General features: G+C 45.3%; 1 protein-coding gene across 1 annotated transcript in view; it reads left to right on the top strand.

The window, feature by feature from the left end:
• LOC115141956 (protein FAM131A-like) overlaps window positions 1-27017 on the top strand; it is a 30355-nt gene extending 3338 nt beyond the window's left edge. Inside the window, 5 exon segments of the mRNA XM_065000479.1 lie at window positions 7447-7540; window positions 7670-7776; window positions 7778-7853; window positions 19915-20046; window positions 20837-27017. Of these exon segments, the coding sequence (XP_064856551.1) occupies window positions 7471-7540; window positions 7670-7776; window positions 7778-7853; window positions 19915-20046; window positions 20837-21450 (999 nt within the window). The 5' untranslated portion in view covers window positions 7447-7470 and the 3' untranslated portion in view covers window positions 21451-27017.
• The last annotated feature ends 163 nt before the right edge of the window (window positions 27018-27180 follow it).

The following is a 27180-nucleotide window of genomic DNA, read 5'->3' as shown; positions in this document are numbered from 1 at the left end:
TTAAATACAATATGTATCATTTATGTATTTAACGACTGGTGGAAACGATTACCTAAGGAGTACCGCCATTGTGCCAAGTGATGACGTAAGCGTATAAGAAACAACAAGGCCAATTCGATCTATTTAGTTTTTGAAAGTTTTCCCACGTGCAAAAAAAACAAAAGCACGCGCACTGTATATTTCTAAGGATAATTGAAGTAAATACTATTTTTCGAAATTATTATTTTTAAAGAAATATATTAGGTCTATTTCTCTGAATTGTTATTCAATTAAGTTTTTCGCGGTGCCAATTCCAGCCCGAGCTGGTTGAAGGGATGGTGGCATTTGAGCTCGCTAGAGCACAACGTGCCCATAGTCTTTTTTTTCTCTTCCATTTGGGCCTATTGGTTAGTGCCTTGGCACTCATTCATAATGGAGGGCGGTTGAAATGCATGCAGCCAGGTAGAGGGGTGTTTGGGTAGAACATAAAATGTGTATTTTGTCATAAAGAGATGGCAATTATATCTGCTTTATTTGCTTAGCAGGGATGGGCACTGGCCCCCTCTAACCTACACTGACCTCCTTGTAGCTTAGTCTGTGTTGCCTGCATGATGTGGCATGATGTGGCATGACTGCAAAGTGGATGTGCACGAGGACAGTCCCCTCCCATAGCCTCCCGTGGTATCTCACTTCAAGTGCACCCTGTCGTTTTCATTACTATTTTAAATTTGTTTTAACTGGGGTTAATAGTTGGCCTATTCTAAGGAACACTGCATTGAGATACCACATAGGGCCCGCAGAGCATTCTAAACGCTACCGCTGGGTTAGCCCCCGCAGTGGATGCTTAGTCCCTCTCTAGGCAGGGTTGGCATGGTGATTTGCCGTTTACCTACGTTCTCTCCTTTCGACAGTGGCGGTCGACAGTCCTATGTTGCGCGTGGACTGGAGCGAAGCAAACTCTGTGTCTGACCTGGCGCTCTTGGGGAACACGCGGACCTGCTTGGCTCGCAGACACATTCGCCACGCGCCCCTAGAGACACTGGACCACTACGAGGTGCTGATTCTCAGTTTCACCCTTTTTTTTGTCTCCGTCCGCAGTTACTTGACACTTCAGCGTCCCCTGGCCCTGCCGCCCAGCTACAGCTGTCATACACTGTATTCATGCGCGACCCTCTATCACAGGAGATGTTTTCACTGGAGGAATGCTTATTGATTAGGCGTATACTGTTTACTCGATAATGCGCTGCATGAGGTGGAACATCATTTTTCATCTCTGTTATAATGGGTGCGTTTACATCATATTCCATCAGCCTAAAGCAGCAGTTCTGAACGGAACATTTGTATCACCAATATGCTTATATGTTTTAACTACAATTAGATAAACCCTAGTGTTGCTCGTTTATGTGTATATTTTGTCTAATGCAATGGGATCGCCGATAATAGACCGAAAGGGCACCCAAATAATCACAGCTGATGGTAGCCTAGCTCTGAATTGAGTCATCTTCGAAGTCAGTAGTAATTCGCGATGTGAAGCAGAAAATTATTTTCTCAACCTTTTCTGGTTTAATAATTACCTAATTAACTAAGCCGTCCAAGTCGTTAACGAGTGATTCCGCTTTGGGTTTCTTCATTTTGGTTTTCATTAAATGTTCACCAGTTAGTTTTCTAATTATTATATGAAGTCATTCAAAGTAATGAGCAATTAATTTTTAATTCAGCTTTCAAATGGGAATCTCAGTGGCACTGAAAGTAATGCCTTTTTGCCTTGGCCTATAAATGCAATTAAACAGCTCTACTAAGGAGATTTGGACGGTTGGGTCGGCAGCGGCTCAGCACTTCTGACTGACTGCCTGGCTTTGTACACGGAGGTTGGTCGTAGTGCCACGTTGACATTGGGTTGACTTGATTGTTCCTTTCGGAGTAGCTCTCTGTCACGATTTATAAATATTATTACTGAATGGCACAATTTTATAATGATTAGGCTATATCTAAACAATTTCATGTATAGGCCTATCCAGAGGTGGAAACAATTCTGCAATGAACCGGCTCACAGATTGTATATGCCTATTTAATTGTGTCCATATTATCTCTCGCTATTGACAGTCTTCTGCAGGCTATGGAGAAGTAAATAGAAGGTTGCTGGAATAATTCACTCAAAGCTAATAATGAATCCGTCTAATCTCATCGATCAGTGCGCACCATCTAGACGTCGCAATGAGCCAGCGCGTGGCTGCAGGAACGAGGAGATGATTAGCACCGCCAAAACATTCCCCTCTCGTCTCTCCTATTTTCTTGGCTCTATTGAATATCTCGGAGCTGGAATAGAACGGCAAGGGCCATTATGCGTGTTTTCCGCTTGGTGACCCTTCAGGCACTTGTCGCAGATCGGTGCATGCATGCCGGTTGCCAGACGGATGCTCCGCGAGTGCACGTGTGTCGGCTCGTCCTCTCTCCACGTTCAACAAGCTATATAGACGACGCATCTGTTTGTAGACCAGACAGTGTCGCCTCTGAAACCTATAGAAAGCATTTGAGGCTTTGGGCTTCCAGAGGAACATATGAACGTATAGCTAGATTGAGACAATGAGTAAAATACAAAGGGCTGCAGCAGAAATGAAACGGTATTGTGGCTATCCGTGGTGCATGTGACGTAATCTATAGCAATTCTCCTTTGGTAGAAAGTTGATTAACAGAAAACCGTTGTCGAAGCACATGCATAGGGTCACGAGGAGGCGAGGACACCACATAAGCATTGGTGTGGCATGTTAGATAAGAAGGAATCGATGTTCATCCTATGTTCCATGGAGAAGCTGCTCTTCTGCGAGAAAATAAGGGGCGTTGTCACGGATGAAGGAACACTGGTATGACATTTCACTGATGTCAATGATTTTGTAGCTAAGGATGCTTTCTTGCATGCAATATTTGCGTGTGTGTATGTGGGTGTATTTGTGCGTGCAGCCAGTGTGCGCGCGTGCGTTTGTTTTTGTTATATCATGTTACAGCATAGCCTACTTGCGGAAATGCCTCATATTCAGCGTATTCAATTCAAAGGAACTGGAGCAGAGCTGCCCAGTGCTGGAAAGCCTGTGGTAGGGCATTGCTGTGTCTCCCTGTCGCTATATTCACGTCACTCTGGCACCTGGTGTTTTGCAACCTATTCCTCTTCATCCGTCTGTGTTGGGATGAATGCCGCCGAGTGGGTGAAGAGGTAGAGTGGGTGACGGTGGTGTAAACTGTAGTGGCCCCCGGGGTCTTGTGAAACGCGATGGCATGCAATACATATCTCTCAGATTGTCTTCAGTGATCTGGGAGCTCGTCTTTCTCGTTCTCTCTCCTTTGCGGCGCTAGAGGATTATCACGCCTCAATAGTGGTTGATATAATCGCCAGCGCGTGAACATCTGAGCTCGCGGGGCCTCTGCCTCAGGTCTGTTTCTAAAATTGTCAGTATTTAGAGCGCTCCAAAAACTGTCATTGTGTTTTGCTTCTGTTGCTAATGATTCTACCGTCATGAATTAGCAATGCACAAGCTTGCCATGGGATCAGCTAGCTGTCGACATAAACACGCGGACCAAGCTAGGCTATAAAAAGCGATGGCGAACAAAAGCGCGTGTCAACACCAGATGCAAAGTCTGTGGTGTGACTTTACAGGACGAGCAGACCATCAGTAGCGGTGCGTGGGGTAAAATCACTTGGGAAGCCAAGCCAGTAAAAAAAGCCATATTGCAATCTATGTGTTGTGATAATAGCATTGCTTTTTCTATAACCTTTAAGTTTATATGCCTTGAGACCGTGATATATAGGCCTAAAACTGAGACAAGATGACACAGTGGCAGAATAAATTCAACCACACCTTTGTTCCATTACAAAACGGGAGAGCAACCTCTGTCCGGTGAAGCCCACAAAGCATATTGCATGTAATGGTTACATGACCTACAGCATGGTCAAGCAAGTTAATGTTTCCGACATTTTCGGACTATTAAACAACTATTGATTTAGAACCACTGAGAGTTACCGCAAGTCACAAAGAAAACAGGAGCTTGCCTCCACTTCAACTTTTTCAACAGCACCATTTCGTCTTCAACATTTCAATCAAATCACCTATGCTTAGTCTAATACAGTGACAACTAAAATATACCAAAAAGAATTTAGTCCAATCAATGTAAGCTAAGTATGAATAACTTCCTTTCATGGGCAACGTTAGCTAGTTAATATTAGTCATCTACATCTAGCTACACATCCATGGCTAATATAGGAAAGGGACAATTATTTATAGCCAGCCAGCCAGCCAGCCACCGGAGGAGAACACAATAACATGTAACAATTGAAGTTGTTTCTGTTAATGACATATTTCTCTTGATGTGCTGTGATGGGAGTGACACCAAATCCATACTGGCTTCCCTTTATATATTTTTTTTGTGCACCAGGACCATTCACAGTTGAGTTCACTCAGTTTAGCTCCACGCGGATTGGCTATTATTTTATTATTATTTTCATCAAGGGAGGCCAAATGCTCGCTGGATTGCATCCCATGCATTCAGTGCTACAGGCGGCAACCATGTTAATGGCCAGACAGCATCAGATACTGTGGATGGCCTAGTCATGGAGACAGAGGGGTGCTGTTTCGCTCACCCGGATGATTTCTCTGGTGAAATACATTCAGCGTCTTGCGAATTGAAGGAAAATTATGAAAACACATGGAGACAAAAGATACATTATTTGATCTTTGTACCTTTTTATCTTGGTTCATTTTTTGGGGAAGCCTGACTTCCCGTGGCATCCCTGAATATATGCCACTGCAGACCATACCACGGGAGTAGCATGATATCTAGATTTCATAGTTATTATACACATTCCTAAAGCATTTAATCCCTCTGTGCTGAATGACTACTGCCCTGTCGCCTTGACATCCTTAGTAATGAAATGCAGTGAGAAAATTATGAAATGTCATATTCTCAGCGTCACCATTTCAATTTGCCTATCAGCCCAGCAGAGGAGTTGATGATGCCATTCTTACTCTCCTCAACATGGTCTACAGACATCTAGAGGGTGCCAAATCCCATGTCAGGGTTTTGTGGCTGCTGGATTTCCTGAGCCAACGATCACAGCGTGCCAAAATAGGTCCCCACGTGTCGGACATACACAACACCAACACAGGCTCTCCTCAGGGATGTGTTTTGTCCCCCACTCCTGTACATCTTGTACACTAATAGTTGTACTAGTTCCCATCCTGACAGACACCTCGTTAAGTTCTCTGCTGACACTGCCTTGATCAGCCTGTTGCATGATGAAGAGGAACACCATGGCCCGGTCCTAAATGACTTTGTAGAGTGGTGTGACGAATCACACTTGGTCCTCAATGCCAATAAGACCAAAGAGATGCATAGACTTCAGGAAGTGTACAACACCTACCTCTGCAACATCTATCAGAGGTCAGAACATAGAGATTGTAGAGGAATACAAATATCTTGGTGTCCTCTTGGACAATAAGTTTCAGTGGAGTAAATGTACAGACCTGATTGACAAAAAGAGTCAAGAGCCTGTACTTTCTCAAAATGATGGGATCTTTTCATGTTAATTGTACTATACGGATTCTGTTTTATAAAAGTTTCATTGAGAGTATTTTAACTTTTTGTATTGTTTGTTAGTTTGGCAATGCCACTGTCAGCCAGAGAAATATGCTGAGAAGAATTATCACCACAGCAAGCAAGGTACTGGGAGTCAAACAGACAGGCCTGGATGAGATCTTTAAGGTCAGGGCCCTCCACAAGGCTCACAAAATCATTTTAGACCCAAGCCACCCCCTGTACACAGACTTTGAACTACTCCCCTCTGGGCGCAGGTATAGGGCATCCCTCGGCAGGAAAAACACAACTAGACAGTCATTTGTGCCAGGTGTGATATCCCTCCTAAATAGCTTGGGCTCATGTTCCTATCCACCCAGTAAGATCAGCAGGCTAATGTTCCTATCCACCCAGTAAGGCCAGCAGGCTAATGTTCCTATCCACCCAGTAAGATCAGCAGGCTAATGTTCCTATCCACCCAGTAAGGCCAGAAGGCTAATGTTCCTATCCACCCAGTAAGACCAGCAGGCTAATGTTCCTATCCACTCAGTAAGACCAGCAGGCTAATGTTCCTATCCACCCAGTAAGATCAGCAGGCTAATGTTCCTATCCACCCAGTAAGATCAGCAGGCTAATGTTCCTATCCACCCAGTAAGGCCAGCAGGCTAATGTTCCTATCCACCCAGTAAGGCCAGCAGGCTAATGTTCCTATCCACCCAGTAAGGCCAGCAGGCTAATGTTCCTATCCACCCAGTAAGGCCAGCAGGCTAATGTTCCTATCCACCCAGTAAGGCCAGCAGGCTAATGTTCCTATCCACCCAAGTAAGGCCAGCAGGCTAATGTTCCTATCCACCCAGTAAGGCCAGCAGGCTAATGTTCCTATCCACCCAGTAAGGCCAGCAGGCTAATGTTCCTATCCACCCAGTAAGGCCAAAGGATGGACAGACCAGACCAAGGGAGTAGAGTAGAGAGGATGGACAGACCAGATCAAGGGAGTAGAGTAGAGAGGATGGACAGACCAGATCAAGGGGGTAGAGTAGAGAGGATGGACAAACCAGACCAGACCAGACCAAGGGGGTAGAGTAGAGTGGATGGACAGATCAGTTCAAGGGAGTAGAGTAGAGAGGATGGACAGACCAGACCAGACCAAGGGGGTAGAGTAGAGAGGATGGACAGACCAGACCAAGGGGGTAGAGTAGAGAGGATGGACAGACCAGTTCAAGGGGGTAGAGTAGAGAGGATGGACAGACCAGACCAAGGGGGTAGAGTGGATGGACAGACCAGTTCAAGGGGGTAGAGTAGAGAGGATGGACAGACCGGTTCAAGGGGGTAGAGTAGAGAGGATGAACAGACCAGTTCAAGGGGGTAGAGTGGAGAGGATGGACAGACCAGTTCAAGGGGGTAGAGTAGAGAGGATGGACAGACCAGTTCAAGGGGGTGGAGTAGAGAGGATGGACAGACCAGACCAGACCAAGGGGGTAGAGTAGAGTGGATGGACAGACCAGTTCAAAGGGGTAGAGTAGAGAGGATGGACAGACCAGACCAGACCAAGGGGGTAGAGTAGAGTGGATGGACAGACCAGTTCAAGGGGGTAGAGTAGAGAGGATGGACAGACCAGACCAAGGGGGTAGAGTAGAGCATAGGGGGGTTGTTCCATATTGTCGTCATAATAATCTTGTAATGGCCCTTCATATCTTTCATGCAGTGTGCATGTGAGTGTAAAAGCAATGCAAACAGAGGTATTTTCTCTACCTTGAAAACATGAGTGCTCTTTTAGATCAGTTTGAAAGGATTTCTTGGTAGTCATAGCATGTACAGTACATCTGTATAATAGCCTCCACTGCTTGTCATCATTAATGTAGTGTATGAGTCATCCTTTACTGATGGTTGTTTTTTCCTTCACAGGTAAATGTTGAAGACACCGTTGAAATGTTACCAAAATCGAGAAGAGCACTTACCATTCAAGAGATTGCGGCATTAGCCAGATCTTCATTACATGGTAAATACGAGATTGTGTGTGTGTGTGTGTGTGTGTGTGCGCACACACACACACAAAACAAATCCTGCATGCTATACTCTTTACACTTTACATTTATGTGACCTTTGCCCTCTAATCTTTGAAATCTAGGCATCTCCCAGGCGATGAAGGACCATGTGACACGGCCCACAGGCATGGCCCAGGGCAGGGTGGCCCACCTGATAGAGTGGAAGGGCTGGTGTAAGCCCACTGACACCCCCCGCAGCTCTGGAGTCTGACTTCAACAACTACTCTGACCTCACCGAGGGAGAACAGGAGGCCCGCTTTGCTGCAGGTCAGTAGGCCTACTCAGTTTATCATTACAATAATTTAGTTTTACTTTAACAGGTAAGTTGACTGAGAATGTTTCTCTTTCCCTCCTTTTTTTTGTCACCTTCTTTCTATGCCACTCTTTTGTCCTCTGTCCCTGTCTGCCTCCCTCTTTGTCTCTTTCACTCTCTTCCTCTCTCTTTTGCATGGTCTCCATCTGTCTCTCTATCCATTGTCTAGGTCCCTCGTTCTCTCTCTCTCTCTTTCTCTCTCCCCCCCCCCCCCCCCCTGCAGTGCAACCTCTCAAGGTTAATTTGCACAGTAAGGTTCTGCTCCTGGCTAGTGACGGTGTGACTGAGCACTTTTCTCTGTGCCTCTCATCTCCTTTCATTTTTTAAAACTTTACTCTTTTTTTTTTCCCTCTCCTCTGACCATCACCCAATATGCCCCCTTTACACACATACTGTACAGGCATGCAAACACTTCTACCCCCTTCTGATCCCACCATCACATCCAGCTGACCCCAGGGTTATTTCACTTGTCCTTCACTTCCTCTTACATCTTCACTCTACCCCTGTCCACTTTATCAGGACTCTGGTCAAAGTGCTGACATGCTTCCTCATCTACGTCACTGGCTCTCTTTGAATATTAGCTGGGCATGGGTGACTTTGCAGGTTGTGTGAAAAACAGTGAATGTAATGTAGCTGTGTATGTATATGGGAGAGTGTAATTGTGACTGTTTGGTCGAAGTGATTCAGTTTAAATTATGGGAGAGGGTACAATGGTAAATGTGTTGGAATGTTTTTGACTATGTCTGCACTGTATATTGTGTGTGTGTGTTTCAGGATAGACTAAGGGGGTTGTGTCCAGGTGGGGTTGTGCTATTGATGGACCAGCTCGTGCCAACACACACATATCTCCATCTACATTTACGCACACACACAATCCTGGATAGTGGTTATCCCCTGCAGGAGTCTGGCTCTCAGACCTGACCGATACTAAGAGGAGCTTATTTCAGTGTGTATAGAAGAATGTACTGTGTGTGTGTGTGCAGGGCTACAGTTCCATGGGGTAGAGGCCATCAAAGTGTTCTGGGAGTGTGCTGGTCTAAACAGGTCTGGGAGAGGAGCCAATCTCTGCAGGACCATAGCATACACATGCTTGCGCGTGCACACACACACGCAGAATGGATGTAAACCTTGTGCATAAGATGGCGAAAGAGAATGAGAAACAAATCAAATCAAATGTTATTTGTCACGTGCTGACTGAGAAATGCTTACTCATAAGCCCTTAACCAACAATGCAGTTCAAGAAATTGATTTAAGAAAATATTTATTAAATAAACTAAAGTAAAAAATGCAATAAAAAGTAACACAATAAGATTACATAACAATAACGAATCTATATACAGTGGGTACCGGTACCGAGACCAATGTGCGGGCACAGGTTTGTCGAGGTCATTTGTACATGTAGGTAGGGGTAAAATGACTATGCGTATATAAAAAAACAGCGAGTAGCAGCAGTGTGAAAACGGGGGGGGGGGGGGGTCAGTGTAAATCGTCCTGGTGGCCATTTGATTAATTGTTCAGCAGTCTTATGGCTTGGTGGTAGAAGCTGTTAAGGAGCCTTTTGGACCTAGACTTGGCTCCCCTGTACTGCTTGCCGTGCAGTAGCAGAGAGAACGGTCTATGACTTGGGTGACTGGAGTCTTTTACAATTTTTTGGGCCTTCCTCTGACACCGTCTAGTGTATAGGTCCTGGATGTCAGGAAGCTTGGCCCCAGTGATATACAGTCAGAAGCAGGTGCCATACCAGGCGGTGAATCAACCGGTAAGAATGCTCTCGATGATGCAGCTGTAGAGCTTTTTGAGGATTTGGTGTTGTCTTGCCCTCTTCATTACTGTCTTGGTGTGTTTGAACCATTTTATAGTTTGTTGGTGATGTGGACACCAAGGAACTTGAAACTCTCAACCGTTCCACTTCAGCCTTGTCAATGTTAATTGGGACCTGTTTGGTCCTCCTTTTCCTGTAGTCCACGATCATCTACATTGTCTTGCTCACGTCGAGGGAGAGGTTGTTGTCCTGGCACCACACTGCCAGGTCTCTGACCTCCTCCCTATAGGCTGTCTAGTCATTGTTGGTGATCAGGCCTACCACTGTTGTGTCGTCAGCAAACTTAATGATGGTGTTGGAGTCGTGAGCTTCGTGATGAGGTTTGTGAGCACTATGGTGTTGAATGCTGAGCTGTAGTCAATGAACAGATTCCTCACATAGGTGTTCCTTTTGTCCAGGTGGGAAAAGGTAGTGTGGAGTGTGATTGAGATTGCGTCATTTGTAAATCTGTTGGGGCGGTATGCGAATTGGAGTGGGTCTAGGGTATCCGGGATGATGGTGGTGATGTGAGTAATGACCATCCTTTCAAAGCACTTCATGGCTACCGATGTGAGTGCTACAGGACGGTAGTCATTTAGGTAGGTTACCTTCGCATTCTTGAGCACAGGAACTATGGTGGTCTGCTTGAAACATGTAGGTATTACAGACTCGGGAGAGGTTGAAAATGTCATTGAAGACACTTGCCAGCTGGTCCTCGCATGCTCTGAGTACCTGTCCTGGTAATCTGTCTGGCCCTGCAGCCTTGTGAATGTGACCTGTTTAAAGGTCTTACTCACATCGGCTACGGAAAGCGTGATCACACAGTCGTCCAGGAACAGCTGGTGCTCTCATGCATGCTTCAGTGTTGCTTGCCTTGAAGAGAGCATAAAAGGCATTTAGTTCATCTGGTAGGCTCACGTCACTGGGCAGCTCCCGGCTGGATTTCTCTTTGTAGTACATAATAGTTTGCAAGCCCTGCCACATCCGACGAGCGTCGTAGCCGGTGTAGTAGGATTCAATCTTAGTCCTGTATTGCTGCTTTGCCTGTTTGATGGTTCATCCGAGGGCATAACGGGATTTCTTATAAGTGTCCGGATTAGTGTCCTGCTCCTTGAAAGCGGCAGCTCCAGCCTCTAACTCGGTGCGGATGTTCCCTGTAATCCACAGCTTCTGGTTTTGATATGTACGTATGGTCACTGTGGGGGCGATATTGTCGATGCACTTATTGATGAAGCTGGGGACTGGGGTGGTAACCTCCTCAATGCCATTGGATGAGTCACGGAACATATTCCAGTCTGTGCTATCAAAACAGTCCTGTAGCGTAGCATCCGCTTCATCTGACCATTTCTATATTGAGCGAGTCACTGGTACCTCCTGCTTTAGTTTTTGTTTGTAAACAGGAATCAGGAGGATATAATTATGGTCAGATTTGCCAAATGGATGGTGAGGGAGAGCTTTGTATGCATCTCTTTGTGTGAAGTAAAGGTGGTCTAGAGTTTTTTTTCTCTGGTTTCACATGTGACATGCTGGTAGAAATGAGGTAAAAAAGATGTAAGTTTGCCTGCATTAAAATCCCCATCCACTAGGAGCGCCGCTTCTGAATGAGCATTTTCTTGTTTGCTTATGGCCTTATACAGCTCGTTGAGTGAGGTGTTAGTGCCAGCATCGGTTTGTGGTGGTAAATAGATGACTACGAATAATATAGATGAGAACTCTCTTGGTAGATAGTGTGGTCTACAGCTTATCATGAGGCACTCTACCTCAGGCTAGAAATACCTCGAGAATGATTTTATGTTAGACATCGCACCCCAGCTGTTATTGACAAATAGACAGACACCCCCGCCCCTCGTCTTACCAGACGCAGCTGCTCTGCCCTGCCGATGCACAGAAAAGCCAGCCAGCTCTATATTATCCGTGTCGTCGTTCAGCCGGTGAAACACAAGATATTACAGTTTTTCATGTCTCGTTGGTAGGACAGTCTCGACTGTAGGTCATCCCGTTTGTTTTCCAGTGATTACACGTTGGCCAAGAGAACCGATGGTAGTGGTGATTTTACTCACTCGCCTACGAATACTCATAAGGCACCCTGACCTTGGCCCCTGTATCTCCGTATTTTCTTCACGCGAACGACAGGGATTTGAGCCTTGTCTCCGGGAAGCTCTATTTCCTTCACGTTGGACTCATTAAAACATTTGTCCAGTTCAAGGTGAGTAATCGCTGTTCTGATATCCATAAGCTCTTCTCGGTCATAAGAGATAGTAGCAGCAACGTTATGTACAAAATAAGTTACAAACAATGCAAAATAAAAAGACCCTAGCAGTATGGGTCATAGGACTTCCTGTGTGTGAAGGCTGAGTTTAGGACTGAGCCACAGTGAAATGGGCTCCCGAGTGGTGAAGTGGTCTAAGACACTGCATCTCAGTGCAAGAGGCGTCACTGCAGTACTTGGTTCAAATCCAGGCTGCATCACATCTGGCAGTGCCATAGGGTGGTTGGGAGTGCCATAGGGTGGTGCACAATTGGCCCAACGTTGTCTGGGTTTGGCCATCATTGTAAATAAGAAATTGATCTTAATTGACTTGCCTAGTTAAATAAAGGTTTGTTGTGTCTTTGGCGTCATTAAACTGAAGACTTATTTTTATCAAATAAATTCTCTGTAATTATTAGTATGTGATTAAACTAACTTAATCATGTGAATGTAATTAACTAGGAAGTCGGGGCACCAAGAAAGATATTCAGATTACAAAGTTATAATTTTCCTAATATAACTTACAGATATTTTAATATCTGATCAATTAGTCTTCTAATTAATTAATTATTATTTACCTCACATTACTCTCATTCCAAACGTCGTAAATGGTTGGTTATCTGCACGAACCCAATCTTCACTATGAGTCATCCATACATCAATTGTCTCAATAATTTATTTATTAACTAACTAAATAATCACAGAAAGGCACACATTAACAAACAAGTAGATATGGTCACAAGGAAATGATAGGGGAATGTGGGCTAAAACGGCTTGGTAGACAAAGGGACTGAGAAGGCCGCGAAAGATAAAACACACCCAACAAAGTTGATAATTATGACAATTGAAATGCTAATCCTTTGCACATGAACGCTCACTCATTCGGGAATAATTGCAATCAATATATATATTTACTCTCAGTGTGTCATTGTGATCTCTGTTGGAAAGTTTGTTTCTGTTGGAGAGTTTGTCCGCCCTCTCTCTCTCCCGTGGTTAGAATGGATAGTTCAGAGTAACATTCAGCAATGTTGTTATAGAATAGATGTTTTAACGGTTGTAGGTCCTCGCATTCACGGGTACATAAATTCTAGCTGCAGACTAGTAATTAGCATCGAAGAGTAGCTCTTATTCTGTCGGTATTGATAGTCTCAGAGTTTAACCACGTGGTATGGTTAAGAATTCTGCAATCTACTCAAACCTTATCCCTCTCGGTTATCGAGGTAAGCTGGTCTGAAGATAAATTCCCAAGGTGGGGGCTATATTCGGAAGAGCAGAAAAAGACTGTCCCATGACGCCAGATCAATGTTTGTGCTCATGGGGCGGGCCAATGAGTTAGTTAACTTTAAAGGGAATTGGGTTCCCTTTCATTAAACAGTTTAACATCACATTACATAAATTCACAAATAGTAATCTTTAACTTATTCATTTTATACAACAATTAGATGCAAGCCTCATAACTGAGACTCTTGTGTAAACAGTGTTATGATAATGTGGCTGTATTGTCTCTCATGAGTTTCACAAACATTAGACAAAATAGAACGGTCGTAGCTGGATTCTTCCCCGACCGTGTACACCTTCTCCAAAACATGTACTGTAATTGCTGGACTATTAAGCGCACCTGAATATAAACCGCACCCACGGAATGATTGAAAAATATGTATTTTGTACATAAATAAGCCGCACATGTCTATAAGCCGCAGGTGCCTAACGGTACATTGAAACAAATGAACTTTACACAGCCTTTAAACGAAACACGGCTTGTAACAAAAATTAAACCGTGGCCTACCAAGAAAGTCATTGGTCACTATCTTCCTCCTCCTGTGCACTGAAACCACTGAAGCCATCCATCTCCTTCGGTGTCGGAGTTGAATAGCCTCAGAATTGCTTCATCCGATGTTGGATCGTTTTCATTGTCGCTCTCGTCACTTTCATCCGGAGGCAAATACCCCGCTGAGCTCATGCTGCCCCTTCAACACGCAGCAGTCCAGCCTTTCGAAACCCGTTGATGATAGTGGATTTTTTGACAATGCTCCACGCTGTCAGGACCCACTGGCAGACTTGACCATAAGTTGCTCTTCGCATGCGGCCCGTTTTAGTGAAGGATTTCTCCCCACTTGTCATCCAAGCCTCCCACTGAACAAGGAGCACCACCTTAAATGCACGATTTACACTGATGTCGATTGGCTGCAAATACTTTGGGTCATCTGCTTTTCTTCCCTCTGAAAGCTGTTGTTGTCTTTTTGCACTGAGTCAGTTCCTCACGCTGCTTTCCAACGTCTTATCATCGACTCATTAAGGCCAAGCTCCCGTCCGATCGCCTTCAACTTGAAAGCTGCACATACGCATTTCTCCGTGTCTTTGCTATGATGAGGGTGACAAAATTACTACCGTAATCAGAATGATGGGAAGTTTGAGCGCGCTCGATTTACGTCACATTATGTGACGGTGCTCAGTTTTTTGGCGGCATGAATCTTGTGAAAGCGGGAAAAATCCATAAATTAGCCGCGTCATTGTATAAACCGCGAGGTTCAAAGCGTGGGAATAAAGTAGCGGTTTATAGTCCGGAAATTACGGTACATTGTTCAATTCTCAGGTTCTATGCTGGAGAAGAGGTTCTTCTGTGAAAACTCACTCTCTTATACTCTGGCCACGAGGAGAGAACTCCTCAAGGAATTTATGACCTGCCTAACAGAGCCTGTTGGTAGGGGGTGATAGAGAGAGGGGGATGGTGCAGAAAGAGGGGGATGGTACTCGCTATCCCCAAAGAGGGCAATGTCATGACATTCCCCCCCTGGTGGTTTGGATCTTGTTTATCCTGCATGTTACAAATCAACATAAAAAATAAAGCCCAGGTGATGTCCTGTTTGTAGATCATCGTTGCAGTCCCTCCTGGTGATTAAACTTGGTAGGCTCTCTGAAAGCGGAGCAGTCCACTACAAGGATGGGCAGTTGATGTCCGGTTGGTGATCGCCGTTGCGGTCCCCTCTAGTGGTTTACCTTGGTAGGTTCCCTGGAAGCTGCAAAGTACCACAGGAAGGGCCAGGGGATGTTCTGGTTGGTGATCGCCGTTGCGGCCTCCCCCCCCTCTGGTGGTTTACCTTGGTAGGCTCTCTGACAGCAGGGCATGCTGCCACAAGGATGGGAAGTGGGTGTCCGGATTTGGGATCGCCGTTCCAGACCCGTCGTCTGATTGTCATCCAGACTGGAAGATCTGGGCAGTAACTTAGGCAGATGTTAACAACGCACACACACTCATGAAATATATATACTTACATTCGAAGATATAGAAAATATAGTTCACACAAAAATCATCTAATTGGACTGTATTCTATATATGTCCAATGTTCTGGCAAAATGACTATCATGGCATTGTCTCTAATGCCATATCTATGGTTTTCCTACTTGGTGTGTTGCTTAGGCACTATCCTAAGTTGATAACTATATGATAAGTCTACAGCTGTAAGGCACTAGTTTTGGGCAGTCTACAAGGATGACCTATGGACTTCTGGGAAGAAAACTGGTGAGTGCTGGAGAGTCAAAGGCCAAGAAGTAAATGTTCAACTCTACTAAGGCTGGTATTTTGCTTGGACCCTTAAGTGATCCTAGCATAAATCCTAATTGGATGTTCCGTTGTGCATGTGCATTTATGCTTACACAAGCGCGCATGTCAAGGGAAGAAAACCAAGGATCCTGGAAGATTACAACTTGTTCAGAATGAGTCTGACGTAGTCAGGTAATTTTCAGGTCAATGCCTGGAGGTCAGTCAGAATTGGTGTCGAGGGAGTCTGTAGTGGTTTATTCACAGAGACAGCTGGCTCAAAATCATGAAAAGAATGGTCTATCAGGTTGGCTGATGGAATGTGTCACGATATCGTAACATCTCCTTGGATCGGATTCTTCACCAAGAGGTTTCTAAATGTCTTTTTCCCAAGGGGTGCATTCGACAGATACCCCTCATGAATGACTGCATTGCAGCTAGCGTTAGGGAAAGTGGGTATGGTCAGTGGAGAAGGCACTGTGGCCTGTGACCATAGCTAGTTGGTTTTCCAATCCATCAATGGGAGTAACCGATCCATCAAGTCTGCTCCAAGTAGCAGGGGTACAGTTTAGAGGCTGGTAACATACACAGGGTGAACGAGCTATACGTCCTGGAAGTGTAGTTTCAGCATGACTCTCAATGTGAGAGGCGAGGTAGTCTGAGTGAGACCTCAAAGTGTAGTGTCGCATCGTTCCACTTTTAACCAACGTTTAGTTGGCTTCAAAGCCCTTTTGAGATCATCAAACATGTTTGAGAGATGAGTGATATTGTCGTCCCAAAATGACAAGTTAAGCAATCCTCCAGGACTGTTTCCAGGTATGGGCGTTTAGATTCGTGTTTAGTGGACATATTCCCCACAGAGTGGAGTGGTCATTCGCAACGACGTGATGTGCCATTTCTGTTCAAGGTGGAAACAGATGGACTTTTCAGGTTTTGAGTGTGCTTGGCTTTACCGAAGTGTTTGACCTTTTTTTCGCAACCTTTGTATCAGAGTCTATAGACAAAGCTCGGGGGCTTGTTTCTTGATCAAGCGGGTCCTGGATAGGGTCTCGAATGAGAACAGGTAAAATTTGAACTTTAACGTCCTTGCTATGGGTGTTAATTCCTGTGGACCTGGTGTCCGGTAATTCCCCGTCTAGTCCTTATGACCTATCTTTTACCCTTTTCACAAATTGTTCTCGCTTTAGTTCATCACGTAGTGGAACTTCTGGAGAACATTGGTCTACGTTTTGATTGTCCTTCAACCCTTTGTTACCTTTGTGTTCTGACGCTTTTTGTGGGTTGGGTGCAAGAACGTAGCGAACAGGTCGATTGTAGCGGTAGTCATGTTAATGGTGACGTACTTTACAGTTATTTAGACTGCGGAGGTTATTGGAATCATGGTTTCGTGGTAGAAACAGTTGTTGTGCGTCATCTCTCAATGCTCCAATACCTGATAATGCACCCTCTAATCGTCAAAACCGAGTGGTCAGGGCTCTTAGCGTTGTGAACTTTTCATGCCTCAAAAGCTGTGCTTGCAAGCTCTCTGTTTTGTAAGACCGGCAAGCCAACGTGGGTTGCAGGGCCCAAGTAGGTAATGAAGGTGGGATACATGTTCGAACAGAAACATTTGTTTGAATGGTAACATCTCTTTCATTCCTGTTTCAGTGGGTAGGGGCAGGCCAATGACTTAGTTAACTTTAAAGAGAATTGGGTTCCCTTTCATTCAATAGTTTAAAATCGGTTTTACTGTTCTGTTATTTCTTTACCTGCCTATTGTTCACCTAATACCTTTTTTGCACTATTGGTTAGAGCATTTCACTGTTAGGTCTACACCTGTTGTATTTGGCACACATGACAAATAAACTTTGATTTGATTTTATATTGGTCCTATTTTATGTACAAGTGTGTATTAATACACGTGTGCATTGGAAATGTTTTTTTTTTTGCATATCTCAACTCTCCCTGAGACACCCTCGGAGAGTGGTCATTATCAACTATTATGGTTAAGTGCCTTGTTCAAGGGCACATCAGCAGATTTCTCACCTTGTCTGTGCGAGGATTCAAACTAGTGACCATTCAGTTACTGGCCCAAAGCTCTAACCGCTATGCAACCTGCCACCCCGCTATGCTACCTGCCACCCCCCGCTGGGCTACCTGCCACCCCCCGCTGAGCTACCTGCCACCCCCCGCTGGGCTACCTGCCACCCCCGCTGAGCTACCTGCCACCCCCGCTATGCTACCTGCCACCCCGCTATGCTACCTGCCACCCCCGCTAGGCTACCTGCCACCCCGCTGGGCTACCTGCCACCCCCGCTGGGCTACCTGCCACCCCGCTGGGCTACCTGCCACCCCCCCGCTATGCAACCTGCCACCCCCGCTATGCAACCTGCCACACCCCGCTGGGCTACCTGCCACCCCGCTGGGCTACCTGCCACCCCCGCTGTGCTACCTGCCACCCCCGCTATGCAACCTGCCACCCCCGCTGGGCTACCTGCCACCCCCCGCTGGGCTACCTGCCGTTTGTGTGACATACAGATCTGAGACAGATCTCTCATTTCTGATTGTATATTTGTGTGACAGACTGTACATACAGTGCCTTGAAAAAGTATTCATCCCCCTTGGTGTTTTTCCTATTTTTTTGCATTACAACCTGTCATTTAAATAGATTTTTATTTGGATCTTATGGAATGGACATACACAAAATAGTCCAAATTGGTGAAGTAAAATGCACAAAATATCTTGTTTTCAAAAAATTTGAAAAATAAAAACCTGAAAAGTGGTGCGTGCATATACATTCACCCCATTTGCTATGAAGCTCCTAAATAAGATCTGGTGCAACCAATTACCTTCAGAAGTCACATAATTAGTTAAATAAAGTCCACCTGTGTGCAATCTAAGTGTCACATGATCTTTCACCTGATCTCAGTATATATACAGCTGTTCTGAAAGGCCCCAGTGTCTGCAACACCACTAAGCAATGGCTACCACCAAGCAAGAGGCACCACGAAGACCAAGGAGCTCTCCAAACAGGTCAGGGACAACGTTGTGGAGAAGTACAGATCAGGGTTGGGTTATAAAAAAATATCAGAAACTTTAAACATCCCACGGAGTACCATTTAAATCCATGATTAAAAAATGTAAAAAATATGGCACCACAACAAACCTGCCAAGAGAGGGCCGCCCACCAAAACTCACGGACCAGGCAAGGAGGGCATTAATCAGAGAGGCAACAAAGAGACCAAAGATAACCCTGAAGGAGCTGCAAAGCTCCACAGTGGAGATTGGAGTATCTGTCCATAGGACCACTTTAAGCCATACACTCCACAGAGCTGGGCTTTACGGAAGAGTGGCTGAAAAAAGCCATTGCTTAAAAAAAATAAGCAAACACGTTTGGTGTTCGCCAAAAGGCATGAAGGTACTCTGGTCAGATGAGACTAAAATTGAGCTTTTTGGCCATCAAGGAAAACGCTGTGTCTGGCACAAACACCCCTCATCACCCCGAGAAGACAATCCCAACATCTGTGAGGATGTTTTTCATCGGCAGAGACTGGGAAACTGGTCAGAATTGAAGGATGGCGCTAAATACAGGGAAATTCTTGAGGGAAACCTGTTTGTCTTACATAGATTTAAGACTGGGACAAAGTTCACCTTCCAGCTGGACAATGACCCTAAGCATACTGCTAAAGCAACATACAAGGGGTTTAAGGGGTAACTTTTTTAAATGTCTTGGAATGGCCTAGTCAAAGCTCACACCTAAATCCAATTGAGAATCTGTGGTATGACTTGAAGATTGCTGTACACCAGCGGAACCCATCCAACTTGAAGGAGCTGGAGCAGTTTTGACTTAAAGAATGGGCAAAAATCCCAGTTGCTAGATGTGCCAAGCTTATAGAGACATACCCCAAGAGACTTGCAACTGTAATTGCTGCAAAAGGTGGCTCTACAAAGTATTGACTTTCGGGGGGTGAATAGTTATGCATGGTTAAGTTTTCTGTTTTTTTGTCATATTATATATTGTGACACAAACAACAAATATTTTGCATCTTCAAAGTGGTAGACAAGTTGTGTAACTCAAATGATACAAACCCCCAACAAATCCATTTTAATTCCAGCTTGTAAGGCAACAAAATAGGAAAAATGCCATTGGGGTGAATACTTTTGCAAGCCACTGTATCGGTGTTTTGTAAGTGTGAATTATTTCCAGTGTTTGCATATATATCCAGGTAACATGTCTATATGTTTGTATGACCTATGACCTCTCCGGTCTAGAATCTTGATGTGATGTCAGTCTATCAATATACTCTGTCTTCCACAGAAAAGACCTGTCAATCAAAAATCATATGCCGGCGTCATCATGGGCACTCAATGATGGGGCTCGATGTCTGACCTGTGTGTGTGTGTATTGAATGTTTGTGATATTGACGTCTAACCTAATGTGTGTTTCAGGTGTGGCAGAGCAGTTTGCCATAGCGGAGGCTAAGCTGAGAGCCTGGTCGTCTGTGGATGGAGATGACTCTAATGACGACTCGTATGATGAGGACTTCATTCCTGCCAACGAGCCCACAACACAAAGCACAGGTAGTGTACACCTACACACACACACTCGTAATCAGACCTCCTCCAAAACTTCTAAAGATACCAAATTTAGAAATTTCTCAACTTCCCAATTTGAGCCAATGCTACCCTATTACAACTGGAGTATCACTGAAGAGTGCATAGTCCTCCTTTCTCATATCTTCATTTATTCCTACCTTGCTTTTTACCCTCCAGGCCCTGCACATCCTTTCCCCCATCCCCCTTTTCTGTCTCCTCTGTCTGTGTGGTGACGAGGCTGTCTGTAACTCTTATTGTCCCAGTGCCCTACTTTCGTCCTCTCACAAAAAAAGTTGGTCTCCGGTGAAATTTGATATCCCTCCTGCAAGTTTAATTTGATTATTTTGCTGCAGACAGTTTGTTGGCTGCGTGTGTGTATATGTATGGTTGTGTGTGGGGATGCCAATGCTTTTAGGCTGATTGCTTACTCCACTGCACCAAATATGACTGCTTTGTTTTGCTTCATAATGTCATTTATTTTAATTTAGTATGATGTATTTTATTCCGTAACACTACAGAATATGGCTGAAAAGTTGCCCCAAAGGCACAGATCTAAGATCAGCTTGAATAACCTTCACCCTTTCCAGATTTAGCCTGATAAGTTAGTTTCATTAAATAATGAATCTGCTATAATTCCATAACAATACATTGCTCTCATCAGTAGAGATCATAGTTTTTCCTGACTACGTGACCTGACCTCATCAGGCATGGTCAGACATTAGCAGGGTCATTCAGTATACTTACTGTCTCTTTTCTCCCTCTTCTCTGTATCCAGAGGTGCCTCCTTACCTGAGGGACATTCTTCAAAGTCAGGTGTGTCAGCACCTGGGTCTGCGGGGGCCATGCTGTGAGGGGGCAGGAGGAGGAGAGGGGGGAGAGAGGCCCTCTCCCACCTCCACAGACACCCTCTGCTCCAGCCTCTATAGCCTGAATGAGCAACACCCCTTACTGCGAGATCTCACCCATCACTGCTGCAACAACTACGGTAACACCGCCGAGCTGGCTGCCAAGATCCTCTCGGCCCTGCAAGGGGGGGAGGAGCTGCTGTTGGCCCGCCTCCAGAGGGTGGGGCAGGGGGTTAGAGGGGGAGGGGACTTCAACAACCTGGGGGGTGGGAGGAGCCGGCCGGGGGGGGAGGAGTCACCTTGCTACTCTGTGACCTACTCCGAGACCTATCTGTCGCCCGGGGAAGACGAAGGTACGCCCTGCAAAGACTATGAGGGCACCGTGGGCCAGGGAGAAGGACAGCGCGAGGTGTACCCACCTGACTATGCCACCCACAGGAAGGTCTCAGATGTAGCCTCCTCCGGGGTGGTGTCTCTGGACGAGGATGAAGAGGAGGAAAAGGAGGAGGAGGAGGATAGGGGGAGAGAGCAGAGAAACCAATGACTACCCTGTCATTGATTTTTGTTTCATCAGTTGTTCATCTCTCCGTCCCTCCCATGGCCTCTGACATGTCTCCGTCCCTCCCATGGCCTCTGACATGTCTCCGTCCCTCCCATGGCCTCTGACATGTCTCCGTCCCTCCCATGGCCTCTGACATGTCTCCGTCCCTCCCATGGCCTCTGACATGTCTCCGTCCCTCCCATGGCCTCTGACATGTCTCCGTCCCTCCCATGGCCTCTGACATGTCTCCGTCCCTCCCATGGCCTCTGACATGTCTCCGTCCCTCCCATGGCCTCTGACATGTCTCCGTCCCTCCCATGGCCTCTGACATGTCTCCGTCCCTCCCATGGCCTCTGACATGTCTCCGTCCCTCCCATGGCCTCTGACATGTCTCCGTCCCTCCCATGGCTTCTGACATGTCTCCGTCCCTCCCATGGCCTCTGACATGTCTAAACCTGTCTGCATGTTTTTTTCATGACTTGAACTCTTACTGCAGTGTAACCTCTCTGTCTTGGCGTCATCGCATCATGTCGATCCCCTACCCGCCTGCCCCCTTGACCATTTGATATGTATCAATATATTTTTGTCTTGAGGCGTCCAAACAATCTTTTCTATCAATGTGAAGCAGGAGAGCAGGACTGGCTGTCACAGGTAACAAGCCCAACGATTGGTCTGTGGTTTCAGGAAGGAGCTCACGGATTGGCCAGTGTGGTTCAGTGCTCCAGCCACCCACAACAAGAAAGCGAGTGACTGCTAAAAAATGAAAGGGACACAACTGACAGGAAAAAGACTGAACCTTAAAACTCTGAAATATCTCTGCATGTGTTTGCAAGTGCTGAACTGAACTTGTGTGCTGACCTGGTCTTGAGCACGTCGGTTTTGTAGTTTGGGCTGTTCTGTATAACCCCTCCCTTCCTCTGCCCCCAACCAGATACAGTATATCCCATTGGTGGACAGGTTCCACTGCATCCTGAAACCTGAAGCCCTTCCTCTCCTTTGCAAGAGATGTTGGACACGTTCCTCTGCCCAAGCGTTGCTGACGCATGCCAGATCTTACAATGCCTGGATAGGTATTTTGCGTATCAGCTAACCACATATGATCCACCAATCTGGTGCCCGACAGCACAGTCGATGACGTGGCACGCAACCATTGGATGATGCATGCGATGTCTGAGAAGGGGAGCGCGACCCCTAGCATCCTTCTGGGCATGGCTTGCTGAGTATGCCAAACTACCGTATGTAACCTGTCACCAACAGTTATGAGCAAATGCTGGAATGTCTTAAAAGTGACAGGAAATATGTATTTTAAAAACAAAAAAATATTTGTCACAAATGATGACAGAAATGATATGTTTTTATTGTACTAGTTTTCTATCATTCAACATGTTATTATAATTATTCTGAATATCATTATGACTAAACATCATAATGACATACTATAGCTACCATATTTTGTTTTTGGTTCTATGGTTTCCTATATGGAATTCTTAAGACCAATGTTTCTCTTAAAAAACAACGAAGACAAAAACACAAATAGAATGTTCCAGAAGTGACCCTTTGATGAAAGAGATGCTGTTTGGTGGAGAAATTGTTGTACAGAAACCTAGTTTCAGTGAAGAGGTGTTGCGTTGCATTGGAGATTTTCTATATTTTTGTATGCATTGTCTTGCTTTAATCTTTGCCTATGCGGCGTGCCTGTGTATGTGGTTTTTGCACGAAGCTAACGTGGCTGTAGATTTCTCCTTTCTTTGTTATCACTGTGTGATATAGTATACCGGGAAAAAAATACAAATATGATCAAAAAAATGTTTATTTAATTTTGAAAGAGGATACTGTGATACGGTTTGTTATTGTCATGATCCTCAATGGGAAAAGTTTCCTTTTCTTTGTAATTATATCGGACTTCTTTCTTTCCTGTTCATAGCTGCTCCTAAAGCAAAATTCCAAGTTATTTCTCTTTCCATTCTTTTTCAAAGGATGTCAGGAAAAGGGCATTTTTTGTAAATATATCGAAATCATTCCATTGGCATGGTGATCTGAGGAACCTTAAATTGGTTCGGTCAGAGGGACTGTCACTCATACAACTCAGGAAGTCCCATTGGTTCAGAGCGTCAGTATATCCCGCCCCTACACAATGAGCCACTGCTCACTCATCCTCTTTCTCAGCGAGCGTGTGTGTGTGTTGGGAAATGTATTCACGATTAAAGCACAGAATTAGTGTTCAGCTCACCTCTTCAACCCTTCACTGATTGTTCATGAAAGCCCTTGTGTGTGTGTGTGTGTGTGTGTGTGTGTGTGTGTGTGTGTGGTAAAATATTACAGTCAACTAGCTTGCATTTGTGCGTCCGCTCCAAAAACCCCTAATGCAACGATTCCCTTTTAAACAGTGTTTTAGTATAGCAATGTTCTGACTGAAGATCAAAGGCTTGGCCTACATGATGCTTTTGGAAAGGACATTAACAGACCAATCACCGTTCTCCCTTTTTGGAAACTAAAAATGTGTTTTAGACTTTCTGCCAGAGAGATGATTAAAAGTAGAGGTGGTGTCATACATTTTAGCAACATGATTTGAAATGTAACAACTGAATTATTTGATGATGACACTAACAACTGGTGGATTGAATGAGTCTGAAACACACATTCAACTCAGGGGAAACCATTACGGCTGTGCCTTCATTTATAAACTTTGACCTCTGATTGGTCATACGGTCAGGTCAGTTCCATTAATTCTGTCCAATGACACCCACCATTGAGCCATAGATCCGCTTGACATCCGCAACATGTGGACATTTATATTATGGTTCTACACAGAACTATTCACAATGTAGAAAGACACTTTGACAGCTGGGTGTTTTTTCTAGAATGCATCTTGTAATGCTTTCTGATTCTAATGCAGTGTTCTGTGCATCCATTTATCATGGTTGATTAGACTGTTTGGAGTACGAGTTTCTTACTTAGTGGTCTGCTCACTGTTCTTTTAAGTTCGAGTTGCTAATGTTTATCTTTCTGCCTCTACAGCTGTACGAAGTTGCTCATATGGTATTGGACCTCCTCTTTGACAAGGTCAAGGGTTAAAAGTCACTAGAGTTGTGTATGGTTAGATCCTGTTACATCTGTTTCCAGCTTGTCCTGGTGTTTAGAGGATTGGAGGGTTTGAGTATTGTCTATTTGGAGGGATACTGCATCATTGTCCTTTCACTGACATTACAGAGAGGGGATGTTTGCGTCCGGGGCAAGGTTGTGATTTTGTCCTGATGCAACGACGTGTGTTGCATTGTTTTCTGTCCCCCCTAGTCTGGCTGCATTGCGCACTCACTGAACGTGTCCCCCTGGTGGTGTGTGACTGGCACCTTGGTTCCGGGCATCTCATTCACACACAGCTGTCACACACACTCTCCCTCTGTCTCCATCTGTCTAATATTCTCTCCCCTTTCTCATCCCCTTCTCCTTTCTGTCTCTGTCCCTTTGTCTCCTGCATCTCCTGTCTCCCACTTTCACCCTCAGGCTGTTTCCATCTCCTTCTATCCCTCCTCTCTCTTCCTCCCTCTCCCTATCCTTATTCACAGGAGCCCTCTTATGTAACTGGGGGACGGCAGGGCTGAGTGCTACCTTTGCCGACAGGCAATTAGCCAGCGATTATGAAAAACAACTGACGGACACGTAGAGCAATGGGAGATGTATATCTCTCTTTATTTTATCCTCTCCTGCTATGTGTCTCTTTATCGTTCCTGTCTCTCCTTCTGTCCTAATACTAGTCTTTTGAGGTTAACTGCCCTAAAAAGCTGATGGTGGTTGCTGTAAGAGGCGGGTGATGTAACGGGGTGGCGCCACTGTCCTGTGATTGAATGAATGTCCTATGATTTATACTGCGTCAGCCAATGGGAATGAGTGTCCCTTAGTGTGGCACAGATGGATTTAAAAGGAGGTGTGTGTGCGCGCGCGTAGAGTGAGAGATTGGAGAGAGTGGCAACATGTTCTGTGGGTGGCCTGTTGCTCTAGGCCAGTACTGACATTGGGCACTAATCACAGACTTTGTGTGATAGACATGGCCGGTGGCAGTGGCGAGTGGGAGGAGGTGATACACTAAGTTAACATTTTATTCTAAAATCAGGGGTATTAATATTGATGTTATAACAGCCTCCGCTCTTCTGGGAAGGCTTTCCACAAGATGTTGAACATTGCTGCGGGGACTTGCTTCCATTCAGCCACAAGCATTAGTGAGGTCGGGCACTGATGTTGGGCGATTAGGCCTGGCTCGCAGTTGGAGTTCCAATTCATCCCAAAGGTGTTCAATGTTGTTGAGGTCAGGGCTCTGTGCAGGCTTGTGTGGCCTACCACTTTGCGGCTGAACCGTTGTTGTTCCTAGACGTTTCCACTTCACATTAACAGCACTTACAGTTGACCAGGGCAGCCCTAGCAGGGCAGAAATTTGACGAACTGACTTGCTGGAAAGGTGGCATCCTATGACGGTGCCACGTTCAAAGTCACTGAGCTCTTTAGTACAGGCCATTTCACTGCCACTGTTTGTCTATGGAGATTGCATGGCTGTGTGGTGGATTTTATTCACCTGTCAGCAATGGGTGTGGCTGAAATAGCCAAATCCACTAATTTGAAGGCGTTTCCACATACTATAGAATATGAATATTCAGTCTGTAGTCCCCCAATTGCCCTCACCACCCCACACCCACAGGGTTGACATCTAAACACAACAGGCCTGTTGAACATCTAGATACTCCAGGCCCTCTGAACATCTAGACACTACTGGCCCTCTGAACATCTAGACACTACTGGCCCTCTGTTTAACATCTAGACCCTACTGGCCCTCTGTTGAACATCTAGACCCTACTGGCCCTCTGTTGAACATCTAGACACTACTGGCCATCTGTTGAACATCTAGATACTACTGGCCCTCTGTTGAACATCTAGATATTCCAGGCCCTCTGTTTAACATCTAGACACTACTGGCCATCTGTTGAACATCTAGATACTACTGGCCCTCTGTTGAACATCTAGAAACTACTGGCCCTCTGTTGAACATCTAGATATTCCAGGCACTCTGTTTAACATCTAGACACTACTGGCCCTCTGTTGAACATCTAGATACTCCAGGCCCTCTGTTGAACATCTAGATACTCCAGGCCCTCTGTTGAACATCTAGATACTCCAGGCCCTCTGTTGAAAATCTAGATACTCCAGGCCCTCTGTTGAAAATCTAGATACTCCAGGCCCTCTGTTGAAAATCTAGATACTCCAGGCCCTCTGTTGAAAATCTAGATACTCCAGGCCCTCTGTTGAAAATCTAGATACTCCAGGCCCTCTGTTGAAAATCTAGATACTCCAGGCCCTCTGTTGAAAATCTAGACACTCCAGGCCCTCTGTTGAACATCTAGACACTACTGGCCCTCTGTTGAACATCTAGATACTCCAGGCCCTCTGTTGAACATCTAGATACTCCAGGCCCTCTGTTGAACATCTAGATACTACTGGCCCTCTGTTGAACATCTAGACACTACTGGCCCTCTGTTGAACATCTAGACACTACTGGCCCTCTGAATATCTAGACACTACTGGCCCTCTGTTGAACATCTAGACACTACTGGCCCTCTGTTGAACATCTAGACACTACTGGCCCTCTGTTGAACATCTAGACACTACTGGCCCTCTGAACATCTAGACACTACTGGCCCTCTGTTGAACATCTAGACACTACTGGCCCTCTGAATATCTAGACAC

The sequence above is a fragment of the Oncorhynchus nerka genome, linkage group LG14, assembly GCF_034236695.1.
Source record: "Oncorhynchus nerka isolate Pitt River linkage group LG14, Oner_Uvic_2.0, whole genome shotgun sequence".
NCBI classification, from domain to species: domain Eukaryota; kingdom Metazoa; phylum Chordata; class Actinopteri; order Salmoniformes; family Salmonidae; genus Oncorhynchus; species Oncorhynchus nerka.
This window is presented reverse-complemented; position numbering and strand designations above follow the sequence as displayed.